Raw genomic sequence first — 11,816 nt, 5'->3', positions numbered from 1 at the left:
TAAAACGGTCACCAGGCAATATTATCGTTTATCGCAATAAATTTTGAGACAATTAATCGCCCAGCAAAATTTGTTATCGTGACAGGCCTAATTGGAAGTAAGATTTAGAAAATTGCACAGAGAAGCGCCAAAATGGCTAGGGACATATCCCATGAACCTCTGCACCAATAACATGTAAAAACCAACTGACTGCATTAATGTTACAATGTGTTGAGTTGGAAAATAAAAAAAAGCAGCTTGTGGTTTATCTAAGGTTGTACCTGGTCTGTTGTCTGTGGGTGGTGACAGCAGGTCCCTCATCTGTGCATCTTTGAGTCCCTCCACCCACTGCACATCCAGGGTGCGCAGCAGAGGGCAGCTGGAGGTGCAGAGAGCAGAGACAGCAGCCCAGGAACATCCTGACAGCTTCAGTACTCGCAGACCTGAGAGTTACAGCAGTGTTGTGACATACTGACTCCTCACATTTCAACAAATTCAATGTTTCAAGTCTCTTATAATCAAATACCTGGTAGCCTATTAATAAGCCAGCTGAGTTGTTTTTTGGAAATGTTGGTCCAGCTGAGGTCCAAGCAGACGGGCTGCCTGCGGATAATCCCACTTAGCATGAGTGGGGTGATGGAGGTGCAGCGATTCAGATCGATCTTTGTCCAGAGTCTCTTATCACAACACCTGGTCAGAGGGAAAGACGTGTGTGATGCCTCATGTCAAAGCAGAGCACTTAACAAGCACCAAACCCTCATTAGCAATTCAAGCAATGTCTGCTGAGCAGAAATATGTGAAGGTGGTGTTTTCTGGCTGCATGCTGTGCCACGTACCATCTGTTCCACGTCTTACAGACTCTCATGCAGACACACAGCTCTGGGTGTGAGAGGTAACTGAATATCTTCATCCAGACCTCGCGCTGTAAAACGTGCGCTTTGCCATCTTTGAGGGGCAGTCTGTCGGGAGGGGGGCTTATGGGAGGGGGCCGAATGACGTGCCGCTCCATTTGCACGCACTTGGGAGGGGAGCGTGGGGGCACGGGCCGAGTGGTGGGGGCGCTCCGGTTGAAGCCCAGCGGAGTGATGGGACTCTGGTAAAAGTGGCGCAGCTCCCAGTTAGTCCCGTTCATCTCTTTGGCCTTCAGGTGAGTCCTCTGATCGCCCAGTTCGTTACCGTTGCGGAACAGCCTCCTCGGTTCCTCGTTCTCCGTTTCCGGTTCGGCCTTGAGGGGCTGCCGGTTCTCTATAGCCAGGCAGTCCTCGGTCTTTTGGATTTCCTGGTTCAGTGCTTTGCTCAGTTCTCGACTCAGCTCTCTGTTGTTGGGTAAGTGGCGCTTACGGCGAGCTTTGGGACGGGGCCCCCTCTCCTGCGTCTCACTGCCCCCCTCACTGCTGGGGCCGGCCTGCGGGGAGCTGCAGTAAGACTGGTCGCTGTCCCCGACCGGCGTCCTAATGGAAGGATTCAAAGGGTCGTTCTTGAAGTCCTCTTCAGTGTCTCTTCTGTCCACACTGCTCCGGAAGTGAAGCTCCTTTTCGTCTTCGTCGTCTTCCCCGTACACATCCTCATCCTCCCTTTCTGTTTTAATCTGAGATGCAAGTTTGGAAAAATAAGAGTCATCCATCTTTTCCTGTGGAGCAGAACAGAAAACGCCCTTACGTTACTTTCATTCACATACGAACCGTTTCATTTATAGCCTCAATAAAAGTCACTATGCAAACCTTTTTCCTCATAGAAAGATCCTCCTCATCCTCATCGTCAAACAGCTTCCTCTTCTTCCTCAGCTTGTCCTCAGGTCTGGGCCGTGGCTGGCCACTGGGGGACAGCAGCGGCGGCTGACGGTGGAGAGCCTCCTCGGCCCTGAACCTGGGGGTCTCCTCTCTGTCCGGCCTCCTCTTCGTCACGGCAGAGATGTCCCCCTCCTCCTTCACCGGCTTCTGTTCCCTCAGCAAAGAGCCAGGGAGGTTGGAGGCGTATTTGAACCCGGGACCCCTTTTTTGCTTCAATACCAAGGGGGACAATAATTGCAAAACAACTTTATACCTTCAGCCTATTGTGACGAGAGAGAAAAAAAATCTACTGCATTTGTACTAAACTAAAACATTACACTATCATGAGTTTCCTGCTGCTGAGCCTGACCCAGTGGTGTGTGCAAACAACAAGCATAAACAGGAAGTGGCAAGCTGATCATCACGTCTAAAACTGAAAATAATCAACTGAAAGCAACAGTGATATCACAGGGTTCCTACAGAATGAATGAATTTATTTATGAGGACAGTGTGCAATTAAAACATAAACACAAAAAAGTTGATGCATTGCACCAGATTTAGCCTAGGGCTAATTTACTGTATTTATTCATGTATAATACTAGAAATTTAACCCTAAAAATCATCCATAAAAGTGGGGGGATAGTATTATACACAGGTTATTGATAATTAGGTTTTTATGCTTTGTAAGCTCAAAAAATGATGATGTTATCATACAAGAATAAATACGATACATCTGAAGTCCTCCTAAAACAGCTTAAAACAAGTTAAATTTAAGACTTTTTAAGACCTATTTAATGCCACTTGAAACTTATTTTAAGATCAACGTCACAAAAAAACAATACAAAAAAATAAATTAAAAAATCAAAAGATCAGGAGAAAAAGAAAAAAAAAAAGCTTAGCGGCAATTTTACCCAAATGTTTGCTTTACCAAAACAAAATTTTGTTAACTTTAACAAAATAAATGTATGATTTTTAAAAACTAAATAAATGTTACCCATTATTTTAAAATTTGAGATGAATTACAATAACCCTATTTAGCTACAATTTGTTTTTAAGACCTCTGAAAGATTGATTTAAGACATTTTAAGGCTAATTAAGGTCTTATTTTTGGATTGATGAATTCAATGCCTTTTAATGCTTTTTAAGGATCTGCAGGAACCCTGTATCAAAACTCTCCAGTAGTAATTCTGATGACTATCTATGCTCATTTAACAATCTGTACTTGATTTAAATCCACTGAAATATTTATATTTGTACTCACTTTCCCACTCTTCCCAGCATGGTTGCATTTGGGACACTCCCAGCAGTTAGGGAGTTCGTCGTTCACCACTCCTGAGGCGTCGCTGACCTGATGGGACAGCAGGTCATCAACCAAAACAAGTTTTAACCAAGCGCAGTGTGTTTTAAACACAAACAAAAGGAAGTGAAAGCAACTGCTGTGATGTGTGCTCATCAGGCTGGTCAGCACAGTTCAGCCGGAGCCTTGGTTAACTCTTCCTCTATGAATTCTAAAACGAGGAAGTGAAGCTTGTTAAAAATATCTTGCCTGCTCGGTTTTATAATGCACATTTGAATGAATGCAAAACTTGATGGAATTCAGCAGGAGTTATTGAAGAAGGTGACAAGTTTAAGCTCTAACAGACCTCCACGGTTTTGACCTGACAATCAGCTAGTTTCATGAGAAAACACAAAGAGGAAGAGAACAGGAAGTTCTCTTCAGACTCAGAACAACTTTTTTTCTTTAACTACTGATTGGAGGTAAATACAGAGGAATTTGTACTACTGAAAAAAAAAACTATTAAAATTTTCTTATTATTATAGTCACTGATCTACAACTGTTTCCTGCTAAATAATTTGGGCAGGCTTCAAAAACTGGTTTGATCACAAGTCTACAAGCAGCATCATGTTTTTCTTATGAAAGTCACAATCAGGAATCTGTAACTTTCACTTTTCATGTTGAAATGTTTCCAACACTGATCAAAGTCAACTTTCAGACAATTACAGGTGTTTATTCCCACACTTTTTTAGCTCCGAGAGTCAAATCCTACAACAGGATGTGATCATTAAGCTTACTCATTGTGTTTTACAAACAATACAACCTCTAACATGGAATAAACAACACAGATTCCAGCTTAACGGTCTGAGTCACGCCTTTAAATGTTCCAGAAACCTGGCATTGCCCTCGACACAATGAGTCACCATGAGAAGAGCCTGACTGAGGTGAGGTTCTTCAGCTGATCTCTGTACCTTGAGGCAGTTGGGGTGAACGATCTCGTTGCAGATGGAGCACTCCATGAGCATGAAGTTGAACTTGTCTTCGTCGCTCTCCAGCGTGTCCTCCTTCCCCGCCTCCTTACACACCACACACACCGCTGTGTGGGGCAGAACGGGCTGCGAGGAGCAAGACAAACAAGAAGAGTGAGATTTAAGGTTGTTGATTTACTGACATGTGTGGGAGGAAAACAGAGACGGTCAGGTTAATGACACGTTTGACTCATCAGATGAAATAGTTTGTTTAAAAAGCAAATCATCTGTAAAACAGACAACTTATTGTGTCACCAGCTAATGAATATTCAACAGTGGTACACTCCTGTCACTGCTGACTCACCGCGATGCACTGTCTCATTATGCAGGACTGCTTCATGCGCCCCGGTCCTCCAAACTTCTTCATGTCTTTACAGAAGTGACACTCTCCACACTCGGTCCGGAGGCACGCCTCGCACTTCCTGCAGCGCGTCCTCCTGCGCCTGGCGCCGGACGAGCTGCGATTGGACGGCAGCTTAACGCCCGATGTCGTCCCCATCTTGGGCTTTGGCCGGTTGACTGCTGCTCGCTGCTGGAAGACACACGGTTACAGGTGTTAGCTGAAGGAAATTAAACGCTTAGCGTTCCTTGAAGGAAGGCCATGCACCTGCCATCTTTCAGGACAGAGGTTGAGAAATGACAGCTCCCACAAAAACACAAAGATGTGAGGATTAAAGGTGTTTTTAATCAACAAACCTTCAGCTCTTTTTTTTCATGAATCGTTCTTGTTTTCCAACCCATTTTGCAAAGAAGCATTTATTGACAGCATTAATGTTCACACACAACAAATAAACAATTGCACTTAAAATAGTAACACTAAAAAAGGTTGTTTGTTGATTTGTTATTGGAAAAAGGTTGTAGATAATTAAATTTTAACCTGTATTTTTTTTTCAATTGACTTTTATTAGTTCAATTGTTCAAAAACTGTGGTGGTGTAAAATAGTAAAAAAAAAAACATTTTGTCTGGTTGGAGATTATTTGTGTGTGCACGGTGATGTGGACATTTTCTTATAACTAGTGGTGTCACGATAAAACTTTTCACTTCCGATATGATACAGATATTGCTGCCTTGAGTACTGGCTGATACCAATATCAGAATGAATTAGGGTTGGGCATAATCGTATCGTGCGCAACTAATCGTCAGAAAAACAATAAATAATTATTTTTTGGCACTTGACGATTAATACGATTAATGCCATCCAGGGGAGATTTCTCCAGTCAGTCCACTTGGTGCTCCTCTTCGCTTCAAATATGACAAATATTTAAAAAAAAGTTCTGTAATTTATTTATCTATTAACACAATTTAAAATTTGATGTATAGCCTGAAATCTGTAATTTTGACACAATTTGGAACAGATTTTTACGAAGAGCAAATCTTTCCCACTAAATTGGTCAAGTGACTAGGACATAAGGGTGTCTGGGGCATTAATCATTAAATTAATCGTTATAGGCTATATATCACAATTAATCATGATTAATTTTTTTTGCCAATATTGCCCAACCCTAGAATGAATCCTATATACTTTTATTACCTTTTTTGTATTGTGGTATCTTGATCAGGCAGGTCAAAGTGTGAACAATAGTCAACAACAATAGGTATGAGAAAGACTGGTCCCATTTATTATAATCCAATGGGTTACCTTGTTTTCTAACTTAAACATAAGAATGTTGTACAATTAAATACAATATAAAATATGTGACTTTGAAAAATTATCTCAATAAATCCAATAAAAACAAAACGTACCTTTAAAATAAGCATCAAGGTCACTTTAGTTATTTATGATGGATCCAAGCACTGCTGGATAGAAATCCTGAGCGGACTACTGGAATTGACTGCTTATAATGAAGAGCTAATATCGGAGGTTTTAGATGCAGGCCGATATATTCCGATATTCATTTCATGGCTAATATCGGACTGCTATCCTATATATTGATATCGGATCGGGACACCACTACTTATAATCCAAATGGCAGAAAAAGTTTGGGAACCACTGTATGTTTTATATGACCTTTTGCAGTTAGAGTGAGTGTTGTGAATGACCGTCAGCGACTACTACACCAGGTTTTAGCTTAACTTCTGTAAAACTGTTGGAGTTACACTGATAATAAGCTTGTAACATTTGTTGTAACTGGAAACAACAAATGAGCAAGAATTTTAAAGTCAGATATTACAAGCTCATTAATCAGAGCTATCAATGTTACTAATATCACTGCACTAACATGTAATTAAATTTGTAACATGAGATAATACAAGACATTTTAAAAAGATTACTCTCTATTAGTGATTATTCTCTCTTTTTAAAAGGTCATTAAAATGTGTTTCTTCTGTTTTTTAATAAAATCCAAATGATCCATGTGATTAAAATATTGTAAAATGGTTTCAGACTTAAATTGTCAGGACTTTAAACTTGTGTCCTAATAATAAAAAAAAATGTTGGAATCATATTTTATTCTAAAACTTAGAAAATAACAATAATAACACAATCATCATTCAATTAATTAGGTTCTTACTCAGCTCTTTGAATGGGAACAAAAATATAATGCACAGCTAAAATCTATTGATACTATATGGTGCTATTTTTATTAAATATTTTCTAAAACAATAATAATAATAATAATAATAATAATAATAATAATAATAATAATAATACTCAAAAATGTCTAATCTTTCACATCCAGTGACATTCAGTGTCTTTTATTAGCAAACAACTGCAAATCCGAGAAAAAAGAAGCTCATTTACGCATTGTATGCATATAGAAAAGTGTCAAGATTTTATAGAAATGCTGACTACAATTATTTTTTAAGTTTTAGTCAAAATATTACCTCATCACTACACCTCTGATATACATTACTCTGTTATAACAAACAAACCACACGTTTATATAAACAACAATAACAACAACAACAATAATAATAACAATAATAATAATAATCTGTTCATCAATTAAGAATAAAACATTTGTCAGTTTCTCAGGCGCATCTGTCTTTTCCCTGTTGCCATGGCATTACTATAAAATGCATGAAAATAAGACAAATCACAGACCATCACAGTCGTTCTTATCTTAGCAGGAGAGGTTACCTTGGCAACACTTTGCCTCGCTGGTGGCAAACGTTTCAATAAAAAAGGGGGGGTGGGGGGCTCTGCCAAAGATGGATAAAAATACCCTCACAGTGGGGTAGAGATGATTTTCTTTTATGCGTAGAACATCATTTATTATCTAATTATTCTTTCTGTTTTACTGTTAAAACAAAAACTCTGACCATCACACTATTTTTATGCTTTACTAGAAGGACAAGAACAAATTGAAGGGGATGCGTTTCCTGGAGGAAAATGCACAGCGTTGCAGATCAGGTGTAGCAGCTAAAACACAATAGATGAGAACAGGACGTTCCAGACCGACTGCAATCATGAGTGAAGTTCTCCGCAGAACGAGAGGTGAAACCTGTCCTGAACCTGATGACGGCAACTAAAATACCTCCGGCTCAATTAATAACATTAACATGACATGCCTTTAAAACAGTCTTCAGCCATTTATTACAACTATTTTCCTACACGTAGCCATGATAAAGACGACTCCTCATTAATTCCCATTTAAGCCAACTGCTCTCAAGAAGTAATTTATGTGTTTTTCAGCATCCAAACACTGTTAAACTGCAGGATGAAAGAATGAGCAGCTGCTGCAGGGGTGGCTGGGACTGTCAGCATCACGCAAACAGTTGTAGTTGAGATGCGTCTCATCAGACCTACACAAACACAAGTGTTGTTCTGACACATGTAAAGTCAAAACGTGTCCAATGTCAAGTTACGGCAACACTTTAAACAGCATATGAATGAGGTCCTGAGTGCACATCTCACAAAAAGGGAAGAATGAATTCAACTGCCACTTTCATTTGATGCCACTTTTAGGCTCATAGTAACGGAGTCTTAAATTCACACAACAAAAGCTATATTTTCACATTACTGGACTGTTTCTTAAACTCAACTCAAATCTGAAATGTGCCACGCATCTTGTGTTGGTACTGAAACAACATCTACATAAAAACAAAAACAAGCAATGAGGTGATGTTGCTGCAGTTTAAATCCCAACGATTACAGAAAAGAAGCTGAGGTCAGCTCCACAAAACGACCATCCAGTGAACTCAACGGCTGCGAAAGGCTCGTCTCTTCCTATTCTGGTCAAAAACAACAAAAAAATGGACTTAAACATTTGGGCCACAGACACGTCAGAGCAGCTGCCTTAGGCTTGTGCTGCATCAGGTGGCTTGTTCTTACAGTAACACTGTGCAGTCGTTTCTCAGGAATCTGGGATGGGTTGAAGAAGACTGTGAACAATAACAGCTTGACTTTGCTGAGCGTAGATCTCTGACTCAGCTTCAGCGTGGACTTCAGTGGGAGAAGGTCACAAGGCTCATCATCTGTTGCTTGTAAACTACAGCCCTCTTAACAACATGCACCTCCAAACGCGTGTCTAAACGGAAGGCTGTGATGGTGTACTGATAGTAGGCTGTGTTGTGAGTGTAAATATTGTGTAATCATACTGATCTGGCTGTTGCATCAGCACTAATTCCTAATAACTGTACAGGGCCCCCCAAAAAAGGTACTTCTGACAGCATTTCCTCTGCCATTTAAGACGAAAAACTTTGTTCAATTGATATGAATTTAACTAAGTAAGTAAAGCTAGATTTACATGCTCTGGCACAAAACAAACAGAGACCACAGACAGTGTTTTGAAGGGAGGAGGATCATAGTGAGCCCCAGTTTTTGACCCACTGACTGGTCCACCAAGCTCCAGAAGTAGAGCCACTTCATTGTTCCCTCTATCCCCATCCCCCTCCCGGTCCCTGCCTCAACAACATTCTGCCTAAAGCCGTCTTAAAGGCGCAGAGTGGTGGGACAAGTTTCAGAACTGTGAGGAACTAAGAAGAAGGGGAAAAAAAACACATTTTCAACATGGCAGGTTGAGAGTATGAGGAAATCAGAGCTCCAGTCAGCAAAAGGCTGACTGGTCTTGTAGCATGATCTGGGTGACAAGAGGGTTCAGATCAAAACTAATTATCTGAATTATGACTGGACGTGCCTTAAAGATGGGCAGGACGAAGTGGGTCAGTTGTGGTCAACATCATTTTAAAGAGGGAAGTCCGCGGTTTGTTAGGACCTTTAGGGAATTAAATCTTATAAACACCTATGTGTGTACGGACCTATTTGCTAGACGCTCATTATTATCAAAGAAGACACCTTTCTCTTTTGGACCTAACCGAAAGGGGAGCGGGTTAATCCAGAAGCAACCAAATGGAGAAAAAAACGTATATAAATGGCTTTTTTACCACTAAAAGTACACTGACCAAATTCATGCTGAAACATAGAGGCAATATTAGAGTGTAAATGTTTGTACCTGTTCAGACTCTGACTCATATTCTTCATCGTCTCCGCTCAGTGACAAAGCCATGACGCTCCACTCTCATCGTTTGTGAACAGAAGAAACCAACATGGCTGAACAACCCTCCAGCTAGGCTCCCGTTATCGCCCCGCCTTCACCGTGCTGCATTCGCGGACCTCGGAAAACAAAAATTTCCTGCTCACCCAACCATAGATACAGTATGAAGGCTATCTGTGCACCCAACACTACATACAGCGGATATGCAGCATTAATAATTGCAAATGTTTTTAAAATTTCAACACATTACCGTGAGAAGTGTATAAATGATATTAATAATCCAACTATTAGTCAAGCATCACAAATTTCCCGACATCGATATTATTATCAACGATTTTTAATGTTTGTCATGAATGCAGCACGAATTTCAACGGAAACAAAGAGCTGTGAGAACAAGAGAATTCCCCTCACGCATGTCCGAGTTTGCTTCACTTGCTCGTTGTAGTCGTAGAAATTGCAGAAATTGTTTTTAATTACATAACATTTCAGCCTTTGTGAGTTTTGGAGGATTTTATTTGTTTTAAACTATATTTCAACTATATTTAATGTCTGTCTTGTTTTTATTGATTTCGTTATTTTTCTAATTAAAGGACGATATTTATTTTGCTGCTGATAGAGCAGATGACAGCCAAAAAAAATTACAAAGTTTTTTTTGACATTTTATACAATATTTGTAACTATGTCAAATGTGCAAACCTAGTTACATTTTAATATTTTTACACAGTCAATTACAGGTAATTGATTCCAGAGAAAGCCCAACAAAGAAGTGACAAATCCTTACTCAGGATGTATTATATAATTGTAATGATGACAACACGTAATTGTGCAAAGCATGCTTGTAGAGTTTGACAGTAAATCACTGTAGCACCATCCAGTGTTTCAGCATGAAACACACAGACTAGTCAGCATTTTAAACACACATTCCTGTTATAAGATATTGACAATTTTCCTGCTTGCAAGATTAGTAACGTTAGTGTGGTAGTAGAAGTAATATTAATGCCAGTAGTGGTCCTATTTTAACAGAAAAAACGACAGAAAATTAATTTTTACTTGTTTTTTCTTAAAAAATAATTCAGAAACATAATTTAGGCTGCATGTAATCTCAAATCTTATATGTTCAATGATGATATAAAAGCCAATAACTCTAATATACAGTCATTGTTTTGACTTATATTTCTCCTAATCAGATTAAAATATAAAAATAAGCCAGTCAAATGTCTAAAGTGAGCTACTATTCAAGAGTGATGTGAAGTGGGTGTTCGCAGCAGAAAGAGGAAGAGGAGGAAGCTGACAGTTACTGGGGGAGCGGTGGATTGTGGGTAATGTGTGTTTTCCTCCCAGGTTTTGACAGTCAGCTGTTGCAGGAAAGAAAGAGTTTCACAACTCATCTAAGGGACTTTTATTCCTTGCTTTCCACTGGAACTACGCTTTCCGCCTCAGTATTAGTTGTGTCTTCGACCACTGCTTCTGCGAACAGAGTTAGTTTATTTATTTTATTTAAAAAAACTTTTTTTTTAAGGCACAACTTTGAGCATGAGTTTAAACGAGCACTCCATGCAGGCGCTGTCCTGGAGAAAGTTGTACTTGAGCCGAGCAAAACTAAAAGCCACCAGCCGAACCTCAGCTCTCCTGTCGGGCTTCGCAATGGTGAGTTTGCTCGAACTTTTCCCGCCGAACTCTGCTGCAACTAACCAGCTAACTAACCAGCTAACTAACCAGCTAACTAACCAGCTAACTAACCATACGACGCAACTCAATCCGCCGTGGACATGAGCGACGCTCTGGCTGGAAATGTGACGCAGATGATTGTTTTCAGTGGCTGCGACCTGCTCGCCTTTATAAAGGCCTATTTGACGACCACTGTGCACACATTTGCATTTGTTTAGATTCCAGCTGACGCCAAACATGTTAACAACATGTTAACAACATGTTAACAACATGTTAACAGCATGTTAACAACATGTTAACAACATGTTAACAACATGTTAACAACATGCACCCAAGTAGAAAGTTAAAAGTTACATCAACATGTAGGCTTTGCCACATATATTTATCAGCCTTTACACTATTTTACTGTTTTAACAAGTAACAACACAGAAATGTGTGTTCATTATATTTGAATAACACAAAACTGGAAAAAAATACTCAGTTTATCTCAATATTCTGTTTGACCACATTGTCACAGTTGGGCTATATTTTATTGTTTACTCTTCTGTTGTTGATTAACTTATTTATTTCTGCACCATGTGCAGCGGGTAAAATAAGTTTTGAACACGTCACCATTTTTCTCAGTAAATATATTACTAGAGGTGCTAATGACATGAAATT

At 39.6% G+C, this 11,816-nt stretch overlaps 2 protein-coding genes across 7 annotated transcripts in view; one reads left to right on the top strand and one right to left on the bottom strand.

Moving 5' to 3' along the window:
• Nucleotides 1–9,552, bottom strand: part of kdm2ba (lysine (K)-specific demethylase 2Ba) — a 15,711-nt gene extending 6,159 nt beyond the window's left edge. Inside the window, exons 1-8 of one of the 5 annotated variants that reach the window (XM_014007201.1) lie at nt 9,447–9,552; nt 4,357–4,584; nt 3,996–4,139; nt 3,010–3,096; nt 1,701–1,997; nt 816–1,609; nt 506–669; nt 261–422 (exon numbers count right to left, since the gene is read on the bottom strand). In XM_014007201.1, coding sequence (XP_013862655.1) covers nt 261–422; nt 506–669; nt 816–1,609; nt 1,701–1,997; nt 3,010–3,096; nt 3,996–4,139; nt 4,357–4,584; nt 9,447–9,500 — 1,930 coding nt within the window. In that variant the 5' untranslated portion in view covers nt 9,501–9,552. The remainder of the gene's footprint in view (nt 1–260; nt 423–505; nt 670–815; nt 1,610–1,700; nt 1,998–3,009; nt 3,097–3,995; nt 4,140–4,356; nt 4,585–9,446) is intronic. The other 4 variants (XM_014007203.1, XM_014007204.1, XM_014007202.1 and 1 more) reach the window with 4 other exon arrangements.
• Nucleotides 9,553–10,776: 1,224 nt separating this feature from the next.
• Nucleotides 10,777–11,816, top strand: part of LOC106516709 (calcium release-activated calcium channel protein 1) — an 8,121-nt gene continuing 7,081 nt past the window's right edge. The window contains exons 1-2 of one of the 2 annotated variants that reach the window (XM_014007199.1): nt 10,777–10,966; nt 11,049–11,135. In XM_014007199.1, coding sequence (XP_013862653.1) covers nt 10,811–10,966; nt 11,049–11,135 — 243 coding nt within the window. In that variant the 5' untranslated portion in view covers nt 10,777–10,810. Of the gene's footprint in view, nt 11,136–11,816 lie in introns of both variants that reach the window. The other variant, XM_014007200.1, reaches the window with a different exon arrangement.

The sequence above is a fragment of the Austrofundulus limnaeus genome, unplaced genomic scaffold (assembly GCF_001266775.1).
Source record: "Austrofundulus limnaeus strain Quisiro unplaced genomic scaffold, Austrofundulus_limnaeus-1.0 Scaffold40, whole genome shotgun sequence".
NCBI lineage: Eukaryota > Metazoa > Chordata > Actinopteri > Cyprinodontiformes > Rivulidae > Austrofundulus > Austrofundulus limnaeus.
The sequence above is the reverse complement of the archived record's forward strand: the minus strand, read 5'-3'. Positions and strand labels throughout refer to the sequence as shown.